Raw genomic sequence first — 25,738 nt, 5'->3', positions numbered from 1 at the left:
ATTGTTGTAAGTGCTCGTGTGCACTTTTTATATTTCCGCAATATCTCATTACATGGTATCAGAGCCACTCGATTCTTGAAGGAAAGGTGTGGTTCGTGTATCTCATATTTAGTGGATATCTTCTCACTTCTTGGCAACATCATGGAGGCAAAGATTGACCTATCTTTCAAGCTCAATGGAAAGAATTATATGATGTGGGCATCGGCAATGGAAAATAATCTCAAAGAAAAGAAGCTTTGGGGTTTTGTCATGGGTACCGTTCCGGAACCTAAGCTTATGCTCACAAAGGACGAAGAAGGTCAAGAAAAGGCTCTTAAAGGAGATGCTCGCCTCAAGGCCATTGAAAATCATCAAAAAGAAGTGGAAGATTGGGAAAGCAATCACGCAAAAATCCTTGCGTGGTTTATGAACAATGTGGAGCTTAAGGTATGTGCTAATATAGCTAAATTTCGTAGAGCCAATGAGGCTCGGTCCTTTATGAAGGGTATGTATACCCAAAAGGATTTTGCGAGAGCATACTTCTTGCAAGAAAAGATTAGAACCACCAAGCAAGGTGATTCTAGCATTCAAGACTATTATAGTGCCCTAAACCCACTATGGGATGAATTGGCTCTTTTGGAGCCAAAATGGGTTTCTATGGAAGATATTGATTTAAGGCAAAAACAAATGGAACAAGAGCGATTGTTTCAATTCCTTTTTGGGCTACGTCCCGAATTTGAGCAAGTGAGATCCTCACTTCTCCATAGATCTATTTTTCCTCCTATTGAGGATGCTATTGCCGAAATCACTCAAGAGGAGACAAGGCTTGGCATGAGTAAGCATATTGATGAAGTCCTTGCCGTTTCAAAACCGGGTAACAATGTTAGAACCTATAAACCTCCTCATTTTGGGAAACAAGGAAACTACAATGGAGGAAGAAAAATGATTGTTTGTCATTATTGCAATGAGCCGGGTCACATTAAACCCGCTTGTCCAAAGCTTATTGGAACCTTCAAGCCTAAGGTGGCCTCTCTTGAAGAAACCACCACCAAAGAATATGAAGGCAAGAACAATGACATCAAAGAAACTCTTGGACAAATATCTATGGCTCTCCAACAAATACTAAAAGTTTCTTCCTCCACATCGGGTGCGGCTATTGCCTCGACATCATCACCCGGCACGTATTCTTGGATCCTTGACTCCGAAGCTTCTTTTCATATGACCCCTCATGAAAATGAACTTATTGATGTTTGCACCAATTCAAAGGACTCTTGTGTCTCTACGGCCGATGGAACATTTTTAAAAATTTCAAGTATTGGCTCTTTTAAAGATTCTCAAAATTTTTGTGTTCCAAAAGTAAGAGTTGTTCCCAAACTAAATTTAAACCTATTTTCGGTTTCCCAAATTGCCGACCATGGATGTAAAATATCTTTCTCATCTAATGGTTGCTTTGTGCAGGATCTCCGGTCCGGGAAGCGGATTGGGCAAGGCCATAGAAAAGAAGACCTCTATTATATGGACCATCTTGATCTCCCTACAAATTATTTTTGTTCTTATGTCCAAGAAAAAAACATGGAAACTTGGAATAAAAGACTTGGTCATCCAAGTTATTCCAAAATGTATCTCTTTCCTTTTGGAAACAAATTTTGTAAGGAAAAAGAAATTAATTGCAAAGATTGCATTTTTTGAAAAATGAAGTCTATTCCATTTCCAACTAGAACTTTTCTTTCATCAAGACCTTTTGAATTGGTGCATTCGGATGTTTGGGGGGCCTTCTCCGGTTATGTCTAAAGGGAGCTATTCATATTATGTTACGTTTATTGATGACTTTACTCGGTAGGTTTGGATTTATTTTCTTAGTCATAAATCGAAAGTATTTACTTTCTTTAAATATTTTCATAAAAAGGTTCAAAATCAATTTCAAAATAACATATCTATTTTAAGATCTGATTCCGGTGGTGAATACTTATCTCACGAATTCCAAAACTATTTAACCCAAAATGGCATTTGCCATCAAAAGTCATGTCCTAGGACTCCCCAACAAAATGGCCTAGCGGAAAGGAAACATAGGCACATTATAGAAACCGCTAGAACATTACTTGTTTCTAAGAATATTCCAAAGAAGTTTTGGGCCGAAGCCGTTCTAACATCAACCTATCTAATCAATAGAATGCCCTCTTCTAAGTTAAAAAATGCTTCTCCCTATGAAAAACTCTTTAAATTTTCACCCGATTTCAATCGTCTTCGTATTTTTTGTTGCAAATGTTTTGTCCTATTACATAAAAGAGATAAGTTATCTCCTAAAGCAATTGAATGTGTTTTTCTAGGATATGGTGAAAATCAAAAAGGGTATAGATGTTATGATTTTAAGAATGATAAACTATATATTTCAAAAGATTAACATTTCTAGAAGAAGAGAACGGTTTTGATAAAATAGAAGAAACAAATGAAATTGATTATATATTCTTACATGATCTTATTGATGACATACAAGAAGATCTTCTTGAAAACATAGACGACACACGTGAGGTATCCCATCTTGACATAACACCCTCAAATGATAGTGATTCAAATATAAATGTTCATGATAGTGATACCAATATAAATGTTTACTCAAGAAGAAATCAAGAAAAACCTATTAGTGCCCTCGAAAAATACTCTCAAATTTCTGAATCCACTGAGGAACCACAAGTTAGGCATTCTTCTAGAATATCAATACCCCCAAATAGGTTTGTATCCTATGATTCATTAACTCCCAACTATCGGGCATGTCTAATAACCCTACATTCTTATTTTGAACCGGCCCACTATAATCAAGCTAAATCTATACCTCATTGGGTTGAAGCAATGAAAGTTGAACTAAATGCTTTAAAAAAGGCCAATACTTGGGAAATAGTTAATCTACCCTCACACAAAAAACCTATTGGTTGTCGATGGGTCTTCAAAGTTAAAACTAAAAGCGATGGCTCTTTAGAACGATATAAAGCTAGATTAGTTGCTAAGGGATACTCCCAAGAATATGGCATTGATTACGAAGAAACATTCGCTCCCGTAGCTCGAATGACTAGTGTCAGGACCTTAATAGCTGTCGCATCAACCAAAAAATGGCTTATTTATCAACTTGACGTCAAAAATGCCTTTTTAAATGGAAGTTTAAGTGAAGAAGTTTATATGGATCCGCCACCCGGAATAAATATTAAGCAAGGTCAAACACTTCGGCTTTTGAAGGCCTTGTATGGTCTTAAACAAGCCCCTAAGGCTTGGTATGATCGTTTCAGTGATATCATGATAAAGTTAGAATTTCACTCTTGTTATACTGACATTGCTCTTTTTGTTAAACATGCAGGTTCTAGTATCGTAATTTTGTTGCTTTATGTTGATGATATGATTATCACTGGGAATGATCAAAGTAGTATTATCAATGTTAAAAGATAATTTTGATGTCTGATTTAGGTTTTCTTAGATATTTTCTTGGAATTGAAGTTGCATATTCTTCTCGAGGATATATTTTGTCACAGATGAAGCTTGTTGCAGATATCTATTCTAAGTCTGGGATTTCTGATGACAAGAAAGTAGAGACTCCCGAGGTTATTAATGCCAAATTACGGTTGGAGGATGGGGTTCTTCTGGAAGATCCCACGCCTTACAGACAACTCATTGGGTCTCTTACCTATTTAACCATCACCAGACCAGATATCTCCCATGCGGTTCACTCTGTTAGCCAATTTCAGCATGCTCCTACCACTGTGCATATGAGTGTTGTTCTCTGAATCATCCGCTACATTCGGAATACCATCAATAAAGGGCTTTTTTTATCCTCCTCTTCTTCCTTAAATCTTCTTACTTATACGAATGCCGATTGGGGAGGTAATCCCAATGATCGAGTCTCAACTACTGGTTTTTGTGTCTTTTTAGGGGATTCTTTGATTGCCTGGCGATGCAAGAAGCAGCAGAAAGTTTCACTATCATCCACTGAAGCTGAGTATCGGGCTATGGCAACCACGACAATGGAACTTGTATGGCTTCGCAGTCTGCTTAAAGACATGGGGGTTGATATTACCGAAGCCTCAAAATTATGTTGCGACAACAAGAGTGTCATCTACATTGCGAGCAATCATACCTTCCATGAGCGTACAAAGCATATCGAAATGGACTGTCACTATGTTCGTGACGAATTCTTACGAGGAACTATTGCTCTACCATATGTCACTTCAGAATATCAGTTGGCGGACTTCTTCACTAAAGCTCTTCCGGCTCCCAGCTTCATGTTTCTTCTTGGCAAACTTTCCGTCTTTTCCCCGTAAAGTTTGAGGGGGGGTGTTAAAATGTACCTCATATATATATTACATCAATACCCTATAGGGGTATTTTTGTAATTTTACATAGTTGTTTTAGAAAACAACTATTTTGTTTAAATGTAAATTTCTTTATTTATTTTTTTGTTTTTATTTTTGTATTTTTTAGAACCAAAGAGGGGCTCCAACCATAGAGTCGTTGGGGGCTCCCAATGACTCCATGGGAGCCCCCCTTTTGGCTCTTCTTTTGAGGCCCTTTGGCCCTCCTTTTTCCTCCTCTCCCTCTTGTATAAATAGGGGTGAACCCCTTGTGTATTTTTATTCTTGAGAGCTTTCTCTATTCTCAATAAGAGGCTTTTTATATTGTTGCCTTCTTAAAGGCTTGTGCTTGTATTGTCCCTTTGTGGACTTGTGATGTTGTCTCTTTTATTCATTGTTGTAAGTGCTCGTATGCACTCTTTATATTTCCGCAATATCTCATTACAGGGGGGGGCTGAGCCCCCTCCTTGTTTCCTTTGTGTGCGGGGGAGGGGCTGAGCCCCCTCCTTGCTCGCTCTGTATGCAGGGGAGGGGCCTAGCCCCTCCTGTGAAAGTATCTTCAACAAGATACTATAAGCAAGACCCAATATTCTTGATGAAGGACAAGTGCACACATGCACAATAAGAACACTTGTGCACAAAGGCACAAATCAATCAATCTCACAAAAGCACTAAAAGAAAGAATATAATCTTTATTGAACACTTGGGCTTTGACCCAAACCCATAGAAAAAATACAAGGGAAGGACCCCCATTTATATAGAGGTGGAGACCTTAGAGGGGCTCCACTTTTAGTCGTTGGAGGGGCCCAACGACTAGATGTTGCCCCCCCCCCCAAGGTACATGATAACCTAGATAAAAACAAAAGAATAGAAAGAAAAAAATAAAAGTAACAAAATAAATAAAAAAAAATTACATATCCAAAAATGAATATGCGCAAAAAGACTAAACTACCCCTTCAACTATTGCGAGAAATAAATCTATATATTATGTATATATACGTAGGTAGATATATGCACATATATATGAAATATATATGTGCATGTATCTTCATATATATATAATTATATAGAATTGGTATTACAATTTAACACCCCCCCCCTCAAACTTAGGGCAAGATGACCGAAAGCTTGTCAAGAAGGAAGTTGAACCGCAAAGAACACACTGCTTTAGTGAAGAAATCGGCCAACTGATATTCTAAAGTTACATATGAAAAATCTATGACTCCTTTCAAATTGGCTTCAAGAACATAGTGACAGTCCATCTCAATGTGTTTAGTCCGCATATGAAACGTATGATTTTGGGCAATATAGATTACACTCTTGTTATCACAGCATAGCTTGGTGGGCCCTTCTACATTAATCCTCATGTCTTCTAATAGCTGATGAATGCATACAATCTCCATGGTAGTAGTTGTCATGGCTCGATATTCAGCTTCAGTTGAGGAAAAAGACACTTTTTGCTGCTTCTTACATCTGCACGAAATTAACGAGTCTCCTAAAAACACACAAAAACCAATAGTTGAGTGACGATTATTTGGGTCACCTCCCCAATCAGAGTCAGTATAAGCAATTAATTTTAATTCAGAAGAAGAAAATAAGAATACTCCCTTATTTAGTGCACCCTTTATGTATCTTATGATTCGCAGGATGGCACTCATGTGAACCGATGTTGGTGCATGTTGAAACTGACTTGCAATGTGAACTGCATGAGAGATATTTGGTCTAGTAATACTCAGATACATCAATGGTCCCACAAGCTGCCTATAGGGAGTGGGATCCAAAAGAGGGATGCCATCATCAATATTCATTTTGGCTCCTACTATAGTAGGAGTTTCACAAACCTTATCATCCGTAATACCTGACCTATCAATAATCTCATAGGCAAGCTTAGTTTGAGATAAAAAATACCCTTTATGAGAGTATGCTACTTCAATACCCAAAAAATAAGTTAGAAATCCCAAATCAGACATCTCGAATCTATCTTTTAAGATTGATTTTATGTTTTTAACTCCTTTAGTGTCACTTCCAGCTATTAGCATATCATCCACATACAAAAGCAGAATAATTATCCCTGCATTAGTTTTTCTAACAAACAGAGCAGTGTCAGTAAAACAGGATGAGAAACCATTTTCTAACATTACAGAATTAAATCTATCATACCAAGCCTTGGGGGCTTGTTTTAAACTATACAGTGATTTTCGAAGACGAAGCACTTTTCCTTTGGGAGTCTCCATTTTAGGCGAGGCATCCATATATACTTCTTCATTCAGATTACCATTTAAAAATGCGTTTTTGACATCCATTTGATAGATGTTCCATTTGTTAATTGAGGCAACAGTGATAAGGCATCTGACAGTGACCATTCGGGTCACAGGAGCAAATGTTTCTTCATAGTCAATCCTGTATTCTTGACTATATCCCTTCGCAATTAGTCAAGCTTTGTATCTCTCAAGATAAAAAGAAAAGAATAAAAAAGAAAAAAATAAAAGCAAAAAATAAAAAAAAAATATAATATATCCAAAAATGAATATGCACAAAAAGACTAAACTACCCCTCTGACTATTACGAGAAATAAATATATTATATATATACGTAGGTAGATATATGCACATATATATGAAATATATATGTGCATGTATCTTCCTATATCTATATAAAATATATATACAATTACATGGAATTGGTATTACAATTTAACACCTCCCTATACCTTCTAGTTGCAGGGGAGGGGTCGAGCCCCCTCCCTGCTTCGGGTCGAGCCCCCTCCCTGCTTCCTTTGTACGCAGAGGAGGGGTCGGGCCCCTCCTTGTGTTCTCTGCTTGCTGGGGAGGGGCCAAGCCCCTCTATGCCTTCCTGGCAGGTAGGGGCGAAGCCCCCCTCTGTCTCCCTCTTAGCTATTGTCAAGTAGGGGCTTCGCCCCTGCCTCTTTGCTCTTTCGGCAGGCAAGGGCGAAACCCCTGCCTCCCTTGTTACCTTCGTCAGGCAGGGGGGCTTAGCCCCTGCCTCCTTGTCCTCTTTTTCTGGCAGGGATTTTTGCCCCTACCTCCTGCTTTTCGGCAGGCAGGGGCTTCGCCCATGCCTCCCTCCATTTTGTTAGGCAAAAGCAGGCCCTTGCCCGCTTTGATTTTCGGTAGGCAGGGGTGAGGCCTCTGCTGCCTTTGGATTTCCAGCAAGGGACGGAGGCTTCGCCCCCTGCCCCTCTTCGTTCCCCCTTCCGGCAGTGGCCTATCCCTTGCCATTCCCCTTCTTGCTTTGTCCTTTTATTTTTAACATAGTAACATGATCGTACCTTCACAGATAGCACAACAGAGCATGCTCGCACCTCGTGGCCCGAGCCTGTTCTCACTTACGCTCGCAAGCATACGCAGAACCGCAACCCCCAAAGTAGGGAAAAGTTATGCAAAGGACAATGGACGAATTTAAATTAAGCAATTAAAACCTAAAATGAGAAAAGAAAGGACTAAGGACAATATATATGTATACGTATATCTATATACGTACGCCTTTAACTCAAGGACGCGGTTTCGTGATCCTTGTCCTTTTTATTTTTTTGTCTTTATTGCTTTTTGTTGTCACCGCGCTTTAAGTGACCAGGCTTTTACTTTTTAATTTATTTTCTGCCTTTACTTTGTCGATGCGCTTTATTTGCACAGGCTCTTCTTCCGTATTTATATTCCTATTTTTACTTGTATTCATTTGCTTATGTTACTGCCTTACTGCTTTATTTTGCTATCGCTCTTCGCGCACAGATTTTGCTTACGCATCTGTTTAGCCGAGGTACGGTTTTGTACCTCGTGTACTGCCTCACGCATTTACTTGCTTGTGTATTTATTTGGTCGAGGTACAGTTTTGTACCTCATGCACTACTTTCGAGGTTTTGTGCTCAATGCGCAGTTCTTCACTTTGGGGATCGATTGCAACACTACTGGTATCGCAAGGCATGAGCGTCATGTTGATGCTACGTTCTCTTTGGATGAAAGATTCGTAGAGGTCTTGTATCCTGAAATGTGGTTCTGGTAGTTAAAAGTCAGGATCTTGCTGCATCACTTCTTTTGCGAGTTATTGTCATTGGGTTTCTTTTGGAGAAATCCATACCCCTCTCATCGTGGTTGTACTTTTAAACAGGTACGTTGCGTACTGCGATGAGTAGGATGAGAGGTCTATGATTACCTCGAACGTGCAATGGCACGTGATTGAAATCCCATAATGGTGATGTTTTCATCCTCACAAGTTGACCCATCTCATCGTGGTTGTATTTTTAGATAGGTACGGTATGTTTATACTATGATGAGTAGGATGAGAGGTCTGTGGTAACCTCGAAAGGTGCAATGACACTTGTTGAAATCACATAATGATAATGTTCGCCTTCACAGGCAAGATGATCAAGTGGGTTGAAAGACTAGAGCATATAAAATAGGTCTTCAGTTAAATAACACTTGACGCACCCATTCGACCCGTTGTATTCATTAAGAGAGAGGATGGATTGGTACAAAACTCTGATGGATAGGTTGTTAACAACCACCCCTCGAGCAAATGACTCGGTGTCCCTAGTCATCGAAGTTAGGGAACGGGACTACCAAAAATTATCCTAGGTGGTAGATCCCATAGACTTCTGCAGAAGTAAGATGCATCCGTTGTGAACGAGTGACCTTTGAGGAATTCTCTCAGTCCTTAGGAGCGGACTCAGCTAGCTAACCGGGGTATCGAAAATACATGGCATAATAAACCCCCAGATTAGTCTCAATTGTTTGTACGTGTCGTTCCTTGTGCATACCCGCAAGGCCAACTAATATCGAAACAATAAATATCCTGTTCACAACACTTGTTGGCTCGAGTCTCTCATGACTAATGTAACTGCCTAGAACTCGTAATCTACGAACTGTTTATAACTAGGACTAACGTAACTACTTGTCTTATAAGCTGCTTATATCTTGTGATTAAATGAACCGCCTGTGGTGTAATTGCTTATAGCTTATGGTTTAAGAACTGTTACACCCTGTGATTAATAGAATTGCTTGTTTGTATCTTATGATTAATGTATCTACTTATCGTGAAACTGTGAATATCTTGTGATGAATGAACACTTACCTTGTTATAGTTAATGGCTCCCTTGATTTCATAATTAATTGCTCACATTGGAAACACTTACGTGGTTTCATACTCAATTGTTCATTTGCATAATCTATTGCTCATGCTAGAGGTAGCTTACTTGTTTGAAGTAAACCATCTAATCATGCTAGTTATAGCGTATTGCTTGTTAAGGTTGCTTATTTCAATTCCATATTGTCTCACTTGTACACCTACCAGTTTTTCGTAAAACTGACCCATTTTATAGGCACAGGTGATAATTGAATTTGTACGGACTGCGATGGTGTGATGAGATCAAGATGAGACTCTTTCCCTAACGTTTCGCTCCTGATGACATTTCGATAAATTTGCATAAAGATTTTCTTGAAAACCTCTTATTTGTACAAGTCTTAAACTATTAAGAATTGTATTTTCATAATCTATTGATTTCTTAAATATATGGAGTTTCAAATCTGTTTGTAAATGAAAGTTTATGCTGTAATGTGCCCAAGGTTCATTGACTTGCTATTTCAAACACCATTTTTCCGCTGAATTACTATTTAAAAACTCTGATAAACGAATGATTATAAAGCTTTCAAACTTTTCGTAAAAAGTTACAAGTCCTGGATTTTGGGGCGTTACAAGATGACTTTTATTATATGTTTATGAACTCTAACTTGTACGTCTTTTCCCTTAGCATGGCATTCTGTAACTGAAAAAAATAACTTTAACTTTTGTAACGAGTTATGAAAACTTTTTGGCTTTTGAATGTATCAGTGTTTTGTCTTAACAGATTGTATTTGTGGTTATTAGATGCGTGACTGCACAACCAAATGTGTGATTGTTTAATGTTTAAGAACATGTCTATGTTTAGTTAATCTTATTACATAAATAAATTGTGTTCTTGTATTATATGATTTCTTTTTGTTTTTTTAGATTTTTAAAGATTTTTTTAGTGAAATTTACGATTTTTTACGATACAATACATGTTACTTTGGGCCAGACCGATACGGGTTATGATATGATACAACCTTGATATTATATATAATTTTTTTTATTGTAATTATTTTTTTTGCTTTTTTATTTGAGTCAACCTAAGTTGACTAGCCATTAGAGCTGGTCTAACAGATAGTTGATCTAGCTGTTAGACTAGGTCGAACAGCTAGTAGGCTCTCTCCTTCCCTCTCATTTTGTGTATATAAAAGGGATCTCCCCCTCATTGTTACATATGCATTTTGCATACTTTTTGTTGATTAATAAAACAAATTTTTTTATATTGTGAGCTCTCTTTGGTGTGTGTCCTTAGTGGACTTTGTGAGTGTGCCCATAGTGGCTTGTTGTGGGTGTTCATTTGGCTTCTTTGGTGGACATTTGTTCTTGTTTGAAGGCTCCACTTTCTTTACATAGCATCAGAGTCATAGTGCTCTTGATTTTTGAAGTAAGCAATCTCATTGTTCGTGTGCTCGTGGATCGCTCCTCAAGTGTTTGTGGTGGGTCAAGTGGGCATGCTCCTTCTCTACATAAACCTCTCTCTCTCTCTCTCTCTTACTTCTCTTTCTCCCTCTCTTTTCTTTATAATCATGGAGGACAAGGAGAGTGTCACCGTTGTGCCCATCAAACTCAATGATACTATGTAATGTGGTCTTTAATAATGAACTGTCACAAGGACTCTTCAACTAGGTGTCGCACCCGATGCGATCAACCTGACCCTGGGTGCAGTCAACGCACCCAGGGTCATTTATGTCCAACTTTTGAACTTATATATATATATATATATATATATATAATTTTTTATATTTTTGCCGCACCCAATTTTTTTGAAAGTGCCGCACCCCCGCACCCGCACCCATGTGACATAGATAATAAAGCACGATATTTGGGGCAAGGGTTTGTGGGGATTAGTAGATGGATCTAATCTGAAACCTAAACCCTTTCTCGCCAAAGTAGAGAACAGGAAGGATGTTGCACTCCAAGAGGATGAGAGACCCAAGGTCACAACCGATTATGAGAAAAAATGAAAAAGAGTGGAGAATGAGACACGCGAAAATAATGTTTTGGCTTATTAATAGCATAAACATTAAGAAGTTTTCTAGCCTATCGAAGTTTGAGCATGTCAATGATGCGTGAGTCTACATAAAAATATGTATTAATTAAAGATATTGCATATGTGTTCAATTTACAAGACAAGATTAGAACCATGACTCAATGAGAGATGAGCATTAGAGAGTACTTTAATGCTTTATTCGAACTTTGGAAAGAATTGACTCTTCTTGAATCAAAGTGGCATTGCCTTTTAGATATTAAGCTCTGACAAAAGCAAATAGATACGAAGCATTTTTACCAATTCATAAATGGGTTGTGACACGAGTTCGAAGCCACTAAGTCGTCTCTTCTTCACAGAGGAAAGATTTCCTCTATTGTTGATACGATTGAGAGCTAAGTATGGAGGAAAATAGGTTGAAGAGACACGCTCAAGAACGATGATGAATCTGTCTTCGCCGTATCTAGGTCGGGAAACTATGCTCACACATACAAACAATCTCATTTTGAGAGACAAGGTAATGAATATGACGAGGAAATTCACTTGTCACTATTGCTATGAACTAGGACACATCAAACCATTGTGTCCTAAGTTGAGAAGGGAAGAAAATAAGGTAGCTTTGGTTCGTCTACCTCAAAAGCCTAAAGACATGAGCAACCCTCAAGACACATCTGTTGGAAATATATCCATATCTCAATTGGTGGAGACGCTTTAACCTCTTCTTAGAAGATCATCTTACTATACCGAAGTTGCGATCTCATCCTACTCTGATCCCGGTAAGTCTCCTTAGCTTCTTGATTCTGGTGCATCATTTCATGTGACTCCCAACCTTGATATTTTGTCTGGTTGTCGTATTAATTCAAGCATGTCTAATGTCTTCATTGTCGATGGTACATCTCTTGAAATCAATGAACAGGAAATTTTGAAAGAAATCATCAAAACTCTAAAAAAAATTCAATTTAAAAAATTAGATATATTTCTAAACTGAATTTAAATCTTTTGTCAGTCTCTCAAATATCGAATCATAAATGTAATGTCTCATTCTCATCAAATGGTTGGGTATAGGATCGCCAGTCAGGGAAGCTGATTGGGGATGGCTATAGAAGAGGCATCTACTACATGGATTTTTTGAAAATGCCCAAGAATACGTTTTGTTCTAATGTTCAAAAATTAGATTTTAATTTATGACACAAAAAATTAGGACATCCATACAAAATTTCATATTTTTCAAATTTGAAAAAAAATTATTAACATTAACAATTTTACTTGTAATGGTTGTATTCTTGGCAAAATAAAAAAACTATCATTCCATGAAAAAACTTGTTTCTCTATTAGACCACTTGAATTAGTTCATTCGGATGTTTGGTGTCCGACATTGATCGTATCAAAAGGTGGATATACATATTATGTGATATTTGTGGATGATTTTTCTAGATATTGTAAAGAAATCAACAACCTTCCACACACCTCAAACAAGAAGCAAATACAAACCCACACAAAGGGGCAAAAGGCACAATAGCCACTTAGGGTTTTAGAGAATCACAACATAAAAAATTAGATCTTTATTGAGCACAAAATGCATCGATTTACAAGGGGTTTAAGCCCCCATATTTATAGGCAAAAGGGGAGTGAGAAGCTCCCCAAAATATGGCTGTTAGAGCTCCCAACGGCTAGAGTTAAGAGGAGAAGATGAAGACATGAGAATAAGGATGAAAGAGAAGGATAGAAAACAGCAATGAAAGAAAAGAACTCTGCAGCAAAAACAGTATGTTGCTCATGACCTTTTTTCTTTCTTTTTTAGGTCATCCTTCTTGCTGTAACCTCTAAGGTAAGACGTGCTAAAGTTGATAAGAAGAGATTGGTAAGATAGGTAAACGAGAGAGAAGGGATAGTAATGCAAAAGGAAACAAAATCCAACTAACAAAGAAAGGAAGTGAACCAAAGAATGGTAACGTGAATAGGTTGAGAGGAAAGACAAAGAAGGAAATAAAAGGGAAATAGGAAGGGAGATAAGGAGTATGTTAAGGCAAGAAAATAAGGAAACAAGGTTGGAGGGAAATAAAACAATGAAAGAAGAAAAAGGCAGAAAAAACACTATAAAAGAAAGGTGCTGAAATGCCGATTTTGACTTTGATTTTTTTTTTTTGAGAAACATCTTTTTTTTTAGGACTGCACCTGATCAACTGTGATCAATGTTGTGAAAAGCATTGAGGTGTAGCGAGGCACTCCACCAAAAACTGAGGAGAGGCGTAAGGCGTAAGCCTCAAAAAAAATTGCAAACTTAAAAAAAAACTATAAAAAATATCTAAAATTATAAAAAAATAAAAAAATGCTTTATTAATGAAGCAACAACCAACAAGAAATAAAGAATCTCAAATAAATACTAAAAAAATATGAGATTAACATGTAAAAGTAACATTAATGCAACAACTTGATCTACGTAAGTATCTAAGAAATAAAATATGAGCATTCATTCAATGAAAAATTAACATTAACAATCATATGCATGTTAGCATTAACAAAATCATGTCATAATTAAAAAATGCATGTTACCATTAACAACCAAATGTTAATATATTTGTCCAAAACTCTTCAAAATGAGAGTGTTAACATTCACAAGTGCAAATGAAAGACCCAAAAAAACATATAAATGCTCGTAGCCCTATGATATGAATTAAGGCCTAGGCTCTTCTTATGTCTCGTTATCATCAATATCTAAGTCTTTAATGTCATCATATAAGGAATCCATATAAATAGGTTCTCTTTCATCCTCATTCTCTGACTCTTCATCATCTGCACTTTCTTTCTCCACATCATCGGTCACTTCTTTTGCTTTTCTTTTTCTTTCAATAAAAAATCATGTATTAAATATTTATTTTATCTAATTAAAAAAATACATTTATATTCATAGCAAGGTAAAAAGAATATAGCTTTACCTGAATCTCTTGGAGACCTGTCTTGCCTAGAACCACTTTGTGAATCATGAGGTGAAGTGACTTTTTCAATAGGCACATGCTCAATGGCATTTATGTCGAAGTTCGGATCCAACCATGAATCCTCCAACCAATTGGGATCACTAGGCAACACTGGATCTTCCTTCACCACAATCCACTCATCGTCTGAGTCTATATGATCTAGACATATAGGGTCTTTGGTAGCCCTCCTCCTCATATTTCTCTCTCCTAATTTCATATTATACATTACAAAAAACTAATGCATTCATCTTCCCTTATTCAAGTCTATTCCTCCATTTTGTATGCACCTAAAATTCCAAATCATTGATAATCAATTATAAAATAATTAAACTTATCCAAATGTATTTCAAAAATAAAATACAAAATCATAAACCAATGAGAATGTACTCTAATTCCTCTCACAGTCTGATGCACTACACGTCAAACTTATAATTCGAATTGCAAAATTCATAAATTCCGGATTTTCGTGCCCAAATAAACTCCACTAATCAACTGTAATCAAATAAAACAATAAAAAATTGATAAAAACATTAAGAATGTCACAATTAACAAAAAAATAATAAAACATAAAGAAAATATTAACAAATAAAAACATAATTGCAAACTTACCAGGACTTTAATTTTCTTGTTGTAACGGTTGTCTCTTTACCAAACAACCCCTTTGCCTTTTTAAATACATTTATTTGTGTTTAATTTTCAACCGAACATTTGCATCAGAAACCAATTTTTCAACACAATCATAAAAGTCAATCATAACTTCTCCATACGAGTTGAAGTTGTCAGCATAATGAAAATGAGAATTTAAATATTAAGCAGCTGCATGCAAAAGCTTATGAAGTTGCAAGTTCAATCGTCTATCAATGATGTCCCAAATAGGTTTATATTTTTTTTCAACATTGTCAAGGTTTGAAGCAATTTTCTCATTTGCTCTATTCATTGTCTCGTACAAAAATCCCATAGCAGGCTAATCTGCATCCACTAATTGCAACACTTTCACGAGAGGCAGTGTAGCTTTAATTGCATATGATATGGTAGCCCAAAACTTATAATCATTAAGAACAATATAAGAAATTTTCTTAGCATCAGATTTCTTATAGTAATTAGATGATCTAAAATTTGAAGACAAGAACATTGACTTCAACTCTTTCTTGTAGCATCCAATACTATGAAGAGTGAGATATGTTATGGCAAAACGAGTGACGGCTGAACATAGAAGTTATTTCTTCTTTGTGAACTTTCTCATCAATTTAATATCCATGCAATGACTATAGATATATCTTATAATTTTTTTTGTTTTTTCCACTCTATCTTTAAAACTTGATATCTTTCAAATATCTTCTAACATCAGATCCAAGCAATACGCCGCACATGGTGTCCAAAAACATGTTTTTTCTGTTATTAACATATTCTCAACTGCCACATAATTTGATGCATTATCTGTAATGAATTGTACCACATTCTTTTCACCAACTTCTTTAACAATTTCTTCAAACAACTTACACAAATTTGTAGCAGTTCTTTCCATGTCGCTGATGTCAACGGACTTCAAAAATATTATCCCAAATGAGTTGTTCACAAGAAAATTAATTTTCTTCCTTTTTCATCAGTCTAACCATCTGCTATAATGTTGCAACCAACTTTTGGCCATTCCTTTTTTAACTCTTCTAAAATTTTATGAGTACAATCTACCACGTCCTTCAAAATCCACATTCTGATCTCATGGTAAAAAAACGGTTTGAACCCTCGCCAATAATTTGCAATAGCTTCTACCATTGAACCAAAATATGGACTGTTACAAAGATTAAATGATAGGGCATTGAAATAAAAAAATCTACCAATGACACGACATATGCTTTTTCTCTCATCCCTTTTGAAAGCAGTGTTTATTGTGATTTGTCGTACTTTTTTTTTTACAAAGAGGTCCATGGGACCACGTGTGCTAGTTTTTGCAACACTACATGATCCACTGGCTTTTTTGTTCACATTATCACCTGTTGATGATCCAAAATAAACACTCCTTCCAATTTCGAACTTGTTTTGTTCCTCCTCTTATTTCTTTTGCTTCTGATCTCTTAGATGATTCTGAAAAAACCTTTTCACATCGGGTGGAACCACTTCTCACAAGCTTACACCATGTTTCGTGCCAGCTAAGTGATGTTTCAGCCTATAGATGCCACCTGTAGTCTCTTTATAACAGTAATTAAAAATTACATATCCTACAAGTTTGGGATCTTTAGTGGAATTTGGAACTTTAGCTCTATGATCTCATCCTACATCTCTTCTCATTGTTCAACTGCAAAAATGCATATAAGAAGATAAATATTAACACAGAAATTTATAAAAACTCAAAGAGTTAAAAAAAATTGAGAGAGGAACAAAGATTTGCATATGGTTTTTATTGATTTAGAGAAGGCATACGATAGAGTACCTAGGGACGTTCTCTGGTGGACAATGATGAAGAAAGGTGTTTCCCTAAAGTACATTAGTATAATAAAAGATATGTATGAAGGAGTAGTAACCAATGTCCGCACTTGTGGAGGGGTGACAACCAATTTTCCGATAACGGTTGGGTTACATCAAGGATCTGCTTTAAGCCCTTTCCTATTTGCGATAGTGATGGATGAGCTTACGAGATCAATTCAAGAAAATGTACCGTGGTGTATGTTGTTTGCTGATGATATTGTTTTGATTGATGAGTCTAGAGATGGGGTTAATGCTAAGTTAGAATTATGGAGACAGACATTGGAAGCTAGAGGTTTTAAGTTGTGTAAGAGTAAGACTGAATATATGGAATGTCGGTTTAGTAAGCAACGAAGTAGTGATGGGAGTGTAGTGAAGCTTGGTGAGCAAGAAATACCAGTGAATGATTATTTCAAATATTTGGGATCCATCATTCAAAAGTATGGAGAAATTGATGGAGATGTAAATCATAGGATAAAGGTTGGGTGGATGATATGGAAAAGTGCAACTGGAGTGTTGTGCGATCGTAGAATGCCATTGCGGTTGAAGGGAAAGTTTTATACGACGACTATTAGACCCGCTTTACTATATGGTACGGAATGTTGGGCTGCCAAGAGACATCATATTCAAAAAATGAGTGTAGCTGAGATGCGGATGCTTAGATGGATGTGTGGTAATACAATAAAAGATAAGATTCAGAACGAGGAGATACGTAAGAAGGTAGGTGTTGCACCCATTGAAAATAAGATGCGAGAGAATCGTTTATGGTGGTTTGGACATATTCGGCGAAGGCCTAATGATGCTCCAGTTAGAAGGTTGGAGAAATGGGAAAATATATTAGTTAAAAGAGGTCGGGGTAGGCCTAGGAAGACTTGGATGGAGATGATAGGAAAGGATATGAATGCTTTGAACCTCACCGAGGACATGGCATTGGATAGAAATGATTGGAGGAAAAGGATTCTTGTGGAAGACCCAAAATGAATTTCTTTTTTGGTTCATATCGCTGACCCCAATTGTTTTGGGATGAAGGCGTAGTAGTTGTTGTTGTTGTTGTTGTTGTTGTTGTTGCTTTATATAATCCAATGCATTCAGATTCATATTTAATAGGAATCAACATATATAACTTGAAAACTAATTAAATAACTTGGAAACTAATTATATAACTTGAAAACAAATTATATAGCCGTGAAAAAAACTGATCATACATATTTTATATACAAGGGCTACATAAATTCTATATGAGCCATCTACATGAACCTATACAAGAATTACCAGAGTTGAACACCAATTATTCAAGATGAGTTTGGCCACAAATTGCTCATGGATTTGTGCCCTTAGCTGTTCAAATGTCTACTATGAATACACCTCATTGTTAACCAAAAAAATGCACCATTAGAGTTTCATTGTCCATGATAAATAATAACTAAACACTTATTTTAAAATAATTTATCATAATAATATTTAAGAGTGAATAGGTCATGTTGGCTACGAGATTCTTACAAAGATGAAGATAACATAGACATGCTGGATAGAACACAGAGAATTTGTGAAACTAGGAAAAGGGACATGCTTGTGTGGTGTTTTGTGCAGAATATATAGAATATATACATGTGGCAATCAAAATTCAATATAGTGAGCTCACAACTTCCACAAACATACATGAATGTTAACAACTTTCACCACAAATTTACGCTCATAAATTCAAATTTGGCATCATAAGCATGGCCGCATGAGCATTGAGTAATTTCATAAAGAAAACATATTAAAAGACATTGTGCATTTTAAGAACAGTTAACAAATGTATCACTGATAGAGTACTTAATGTGTTTTCTTTGTAGAATTACTAAAAAAACCTATGATTGATGACGATTAATGCATCAAATCACAATGTCAAAATTTAAAATCTTGTTGGGGCATATGAATGGTATAAATTCGTGGTGAAAATTTTAGATTTCCATGTATAGCAGTGAATGCTAACAAACATTAAATAATTATACCTTCTTCTTCTTCTTATTATTTCGAAAGGCAAGCTAGGGTTAGGCGGACAGACGAGAGAGGTGGGAGAGACCGAGACAGAGAGACGAGAGGTGTGGAAGAGGTGAGACAAACGAGAGAGACGAGTGAGGTGAAAGAGACGAGAGAGAGCAGATAGACAAGCGAGTGAGAGAGCAGAGAGGTGGGAGAGAGAAGAGAGACAAGCAAGTGAGTGAGAGAGCAGAGAGATGAGCGAGTGAGAAAGAGGGGTCCCGACCCTAATTAGGGTTGGGGGGCCTCTAATATTAACCCTAGCGTGTATGCCTCACCCTGAGGCGCGCCTCATAGCGTATGAGGCGTACGCCTCAGGGTTTTTACGTTTTTTGTCTACGCCTCAAGGCACAAAGGCCCTCGCCTTGAGGTGAGGCATGCTTTTTGCGCCTTAAGGCGCGTTTTTAATAACACTGGTTGTGTTAAAAGAAGATTTACTTTGATCAAATGGAACATGTTGCGAAAGAAAGAAAAAAATAGTTAAACAACAATGACATGTGAATATATAGCCTACTTTATTTTTTCGAAAGTCTTATCTGTATCTAGCTTTTGACAAATAATTAGCAGCGAGGAAAAATAAAGGAAGAAGGAAGAAGGAAAGAGCTTGTTTGGACGATACAAGTTCCCGAATGATCAGTAGTGTTGATCTCACCGGGTCTTATCCTTGCCCTGCTCTGATACCATGACAAAAATGGCTCTCCAAAGTTATACCTAGCTGCCACACAAGTATGAGAGAGAAAAGAGAGGAAAGAGAATGAGGAATATGTGAGAATATGGGTCATGTGTTTTCTGGTCAAGTCCCATCATATATATATATATATATATATATATATATATATATATATATATATATATATATATATATATATATATATATCAACTTTGTACAATAATGCCCTTGCTCACAAGGAAAAAATACTCCACATGGAGTGATTAATACAAAAGACATAAATACCCCTTTTCACGAGTTATACTCTTAACAAATAATACCAAAATAAACATACTAAAGAAAATTTGCACCATAAAGAGAATTTTCGGGTGCTTTAATAAAATTGTTCAGTAGATGCCACCAATGAAGGGCTCTATAACTTGTTCTAAAACAAGCACCATAAAAGACAAACTCGTTAATGTATAAATGAAGCATATTTTGTGTGAGTAGGACCGTCAATCGGTTGGGCTTATGTCAGATACCTGACCAAATCCAAACTTAGATATCCGAGTAGCATTCAGGTTGACACAAATCTGAACCGAGTAAAATATGCAGTTCGGGTTTGAGCTATGATTTTGCCAGATATCCAACACAACCCGGATGATCTGTGTTTTCTTATGTATCTTTATGTGAAAAAACATAATTATTCTAAATACCCTTCAAATTATACGGGTCAGGTTTGGGCTTCCATTTTCTTGACCTAACATAACTCAAATCCAAACCCGAGTGCTTGTTCTTTGGGAGGGTTTCGGTGCACCCTGATGGTTGGATAGCCGACCCGTTGACAGTCCCTTGTGAAAGCATGACAATCTGTCATGCACATGAATATTTGGTAGTATGACAGAACATGCATGCAAGACTGAATTATGCTATTTATTTCATAAAAACAAGAAAAAATGAATCGGTTGGTATATGAACACAAGCAAACAGAGAATAGATACTCCATATTTAAACCATGGGACATAATATCTCCATATGCTGGTCCCCCCAAAGAGAAATAAGGATATGCTAGAACCAATTTTTACCTCCCAGCAACATGAAGCAACTCGGCTAGGTCAACCCTCATCTTCTCTAGTAGACTATCATCCAAGGACAAATATTCAGAGTCCTTTATGATCTGGAGGCCCTTCTTGTACAAATGAATTGCTTCCGTTATATCTCCTAAAAAAAGTGACATTATTTTCACATTACCACAAAAAGACACAAGTAAATGAAGCGAACATTTTAGGCTATAAATGAAAAAGCAATAAACTAATAATATCATCATGAAAAAGAGCTCCTCAAAAAGAAAAACCTTTCCCACACAGTGCATGAGCTAAAGAACACAAAGCCATTCCAACTCTTCCATCGTTCTCTCCATACAATTTTGTATAAATGCTTATTATTCTACAAAAAAGGTTAAATATTAATATCTTTAAAAAAAATAAAAAGGCCAAAACATGAATAAAAATAGACAATAAAGTGGAAAATGAAAAAACTGGTAGTCATCAGAAAAGAGAATAGTCTTCTAAAATTTAAACACTTAACCAAAATATCCTAGTTCTATCTTAATTCAAAATCCAACTTCAGATGAACAATTGTCCAAGTAGTATAAAATACCAGAAAGAAAAATCAGAATGGTTGACAAAATATAGGGCTAACATCATCTCAAGTTCTTCTGGTATAAAACATCATTGTAGAAATTATAGCTCAATTTGGATAATACAACATAACTGTCATTCAAGAGTGAGAGAAACTCCACTGAACAACAATATTACATTAATCACGCTCTTAGTTGCCATTCTAAAAGAGCTTGATATATATATATATATATATATATATATATATATATATATATATATATATATATATATATATATATATATATATATATATATATATATACTATGTCACACGGACTCGGCTCCAAGGTCGATGCACCCGCGTTGACATGCACCGACACGGGTGCGGCTCGGACTCGGTCAACCCGACCGTGGGTGCGGTCAACGCACCCAGGGTCATTTTGGTCCATTTTTTGGAATTTAAAAAAAAATCTGGGCTACAGAATTTTAAAAAAAAAATCTTGGGGGGGGGGGGGGGGGGGGCTGCACAGTGGACTGTGCTGTGCACAGTCATAGACTGTGACTGTGCTGTGTCTTTGCACTTTATGTATATATATATAGCTGAGTCCCCGTGTCCAAAAATTTTAAAATCGCGCCGCACCCGCACCCATGTGACATATATATATATATATGAGAGAGAGAGAGAGTTTCATGTGTTTACTTGACAATTCCTAAAGTTGTAATCTTGAGCAGGTTACATTAAAAAATTATTTGGGTATTTCTAGAAATTTTTTTACCATCTTAGTTCATAAAAGTGAAAAAGGTAAACTGAAAATGACTTAATAGTTAATAAGATCATATACCATGGCTTCCACAATAATGAATATTGTTTTCCTTTGTAACAATTGTTAGAATATGGGTATATGTTCAAATACATATATATATATACATATATATATATACATATATATATAATATGTTTACCTGATAGGGTATTTTGGTCTTTTGACCAATGTAATATGTACATCCCATTAGGGGCTAATCTGTCTTTTATTTTTTCATTTTATATTTTAGTCTTTTGGTATATTGTCAAGGGCTTATTGTCAAGGGCTTTGTTGTCCTTGACAATATAGCTGTTGGGGGCTCCCAACGGTTAGAATTCTAGCCGTTGGGAGCTCCCAACAGCCATATTTGGGAGCTTCTCACTCCCCTTGTTTTTTATAAATATGGGACCTTGGGTCCCTTGTATGTTATGCATTTTGTGTGCATTTTACCATCAATAAAGATTATATTTTTTAGCTCTTGTGTGTTCTTTATCGGCCCATAAGTAGCCCTTGTTCTTGGAACTATTTGTGTATGATTATGCCTCTTGCTTGAGGTGTGTGGAGGCTTCTTGATCTCATTACAACAATAGGATGCCACATGCAGTGGCACATCTCAAAAACTGGAAGACACATTGAATTTGATTTTTCCTTTCTTTGATAGGAGTTTGTATACATAAATTTTTTTCTTGATATTGACACGAAGACACCGCCCTAGGATCAGAGACCTAGCTGCGCTGGCTCTGCATGTCGTACTTACGACCATTGTCCTGGCAGCATAAAACTCTGTGGGCTTACCCCTTGCCCCCAAGGAGTCGCCACACTTCGGCTTGTGCAAGGGGTGACGCCCATGGGATTTGAACTTAAACCGCCTACCTAGCGGCCTAGGCCCCATCCCACTGCGCCAAACCCCTTTGGGGTGTAAATTTATTAATTATTTTTTCAAGTGACTTTTCAGTTAGCTGACTTCTCCAAGAAGTTTTACATCACTTACTAGTTTCAAATCTTTCTCAACAAACTTTGTCGACCACAGCAATTTTCATAAATGATGATATCCTATGCCTTCGGAGGTATGGGTGTTCAAGGAGCAAAATTTTCAAGTTACTGTAATTGTAAAACCCAAAATTTTTCTTTGACAATTGAAATAAATAAATGATGAACTTTATGTGCATCTATGACATGAGTGCAATTTTTTGGTTTTTTTGAAATTCTTGAATTTCTTGATTTTCTTGATTTCGAATTATTATAAAATTAGGTCTCAAGTTATGAAGAACATTGCAAGAATAATTGTAAAATTTAAAATATGTAGACTAAATAAGAAAGTAATATATTTTTAGATTATGGATATTAGATTTGGATCTAAATCCTAGCATTTGAGTCCAATATGGATTTGAAGTAATAAGTTGGATTAGATCTAATTTAAAATGATAATTGGATCCAATACCAATGGATTGGACCCATGAGGTGAGATGCTTTAAACGTCATTATTGTTCCGGCAAAAATTCCGGCCGATCGGTGGCCCACCTATTAAATCGGAGTCAACCTTTATGTTTCTCATTTCGATGGCATCGAAATCGACTATCTATACGCCCAAATTGGTGTTGATTTGAGCATTTTATCATTGACCAAAGTTCATGCCTAATTGTAAGTCGAAAATCAACGTTTTTCAGCATCGACTAAATTTTCTTGTTGATCCGTATGCGTATTGTTAAGATAAGTCGACTACTTTAGAGTTTTATCTATGCTTAAGGTTGTTTTTTATATTTTATAAATAATAAGGGACCTAAATGTAATTTTATTCTTATGGCTAATCTCTACTTAAAGAGGAGATTAGACCTAATTCAATAGTGAGAACGTCTCTTCCTCTCTCTCCCTTTTCTCTCTCCCATCTCTTAGTCTTCTACTATACCAATTTACATGGTATCAGAGCGGACGTCCTTGGGAACGTGACTTCTGGTTCTGCGCCAAAACTTGCGTGAAGGTCATCGGATCGCGTGAAGAAGATCGGGTAAGGTGTGTTTTTTTTTTTTGGTAGTACAGATCTGATAACAGATCTGTAGTCTGACAAAAGTCATGACTCAGATCTATAATCAGAGCTAAAAGTCATGGTGAAGCCATGGGTTTTCGGTCGACCCGATCTGGTGAATATAGGTATGGGTGTTGTGCAGACGTCGTGAAGCGGGCGACTGGCGTTATCTGTGTTTATGTTTTGGTGATGATGGAATGACAACGTGGAACTGCATATTGTATCAGACTATGTTATGGTGTTGTGCAAACGTTGTTATCAAGTTTTTTTTTGTCTAGATCTGATACAGATTTGCAGTGTGGACCTGCATATTGTGGAGTGTCGTATTCGTTTTTCTTTTGATTCATATCTGATACAGATCTGGGTGTCGTGGTGAAGACAAATCACTGTCGTCGATCTGCGTATTGTGGAGCAGATCGCTATTTAGTGAAGAACTCAAATCTGATTTCATAGTGGATTGGAGAGTAGATCTTTTTTCTTTGTAGTCGATCTGACTTTCAAACTGTGACAGTTTTTTTTGTGCTCGTAGACTTCTATTGCAGTAGCAACATTTGTTGTGATTTTTGAGTTATTGTTAATCATTATGGGTGAAGTTCCCAAATCTGATTACAAGAATGAGGCTATTGGGGAATATAAAGTCTTCGTCAATCCTTTCTCATATGGTTCTTCTGTGAAATTGAATAAAACAAACTATGCAAGGTGGTCCAATATGTTTATGATGTCGGTGTCTGAACATCGTAGAAAATATATTTTATTGGAATCTGAGCCAAATGATAAAACAGGAAAATATAATACTTGGGAAGAAGATAATGACATTGTTATGTCATGGATCATTAATAGCATTGAACCTCATATTGCAGATGGCCTAATTTATTATAATACGGCTAAACAGATGTGGGATAATCTTCGAGATACATATTCTCAAGAGACTAATGTGAGTCGTATTCTCCAAGTTGAACAAGAGATATATAATTTACAGCAAGGTGATCAGACCTTGGCCCAATACTATGCCTTTGTTAAGGCTGCCTTTGAAAGACTTAATGCTCACAGACCTTTGTGTTGCTCAAAACAAAAAGATCATCAAGAACAGACTATGGTTGCTCGGTTCCTCACAGGCCTATCGTCAGAGTTCACAGTTGTTAAAGTCCAAATGTTGACCGAGACTGATGTTCCTACTCTTGTTGATGCATACAATCGATTGAGTAGACTTGTCATCTCTCTTCCACAATCTCAACCTGCATCTCAATCATCTGTTTTAGTTGTTCCATCTGGTTATGGACGAGGAAATACTTTGAATGTTAGAGGCAGAGGTCATGGAAGAGGTTTGGCCGGTAGAGGCAAACTTTAATGTACCTATTGCGAAAAACCAAGGCATTTAGAAGCTCGTTGTTGGGATAAACATGGACGGCCTACCTTTCCTCCATTGAAATCAAATGTTCCAAAAGCTAATGTTACAAAACTTGAGGTAGAAAATGAAACCAATTCTCCTAGTGATTTGATCACTCTTAGTCGTGCTGAATATGATGAACTGGTTGCTCATCGTCCTTCAAGTTCCTCTTCTCCTATAGCAGGTGTGGCCTTCTCAACAGGAGACCATCTTTCTCCTCATGATAGTAAGTGGATTATTGACTCTGGTGCATCTAGACATCTATGTGGAAACTCTAAAAAAATTTCAGAGTTAAAGGCTATTACTGCACATCAGAGTGTTTCATTAGCTGATGGGAGTTCCTCCCCTATTATTGGTCAGGGAAATGTTCCTA

The 25,738-nt window shown here is 36.6% G+C and overlaps 1 protein-coding gene across 2 annotated transcripts in view; it reads right to left on the bottom strand.

The window, feature by feature from the left end:
* Nucleotides 1-25,738, bottom strand: part of LOC149814610 (Tetratricopeptide repeat (TPR)-like superfamily protein) — a 91,508-nt gene that overhangs the window by 17,765 nt on the left and 48,005 nt on the right. For both annotated transcript variants that reach the window (XM_089988545.1, XM_089988546.1), the window contains exons 7-8: nt 20,885-20,976; nt 20,616-20,751 (exon numbers count right to left, since the gene is read on the bottom strand). In XM_089988545.1, coding sequence (XP_089844671.1) covers nt 20,616-20,751; nt 20,885-20,976 — 228 coding nt within the window. The remainder of the gene's footprint in view (nt 1-20,615; nt 20,752-20,884; nt 20,977-25,738) is intronic.

The sequence above is a fragment of the Nuphar pumila genome, chromosome 15 (genome assembly GCF_984573655.1).
Source record: "Nuphar pumila chromosome 15, dmNupPumi1.hap1.1, whole genome shotgun sequence".
NCBI lineage: Eukaryota > Viridiplantae > Streptophyta > Magnoliopsida > Nymphaeales > Nymphaeaceae > Nuphar > Nuphar pumila.
The sequence above is the reverse complement of the archived record's forward strand: the minus strand, read 5'-3'. Positions and strand labels throughout refer to the sequence as shown.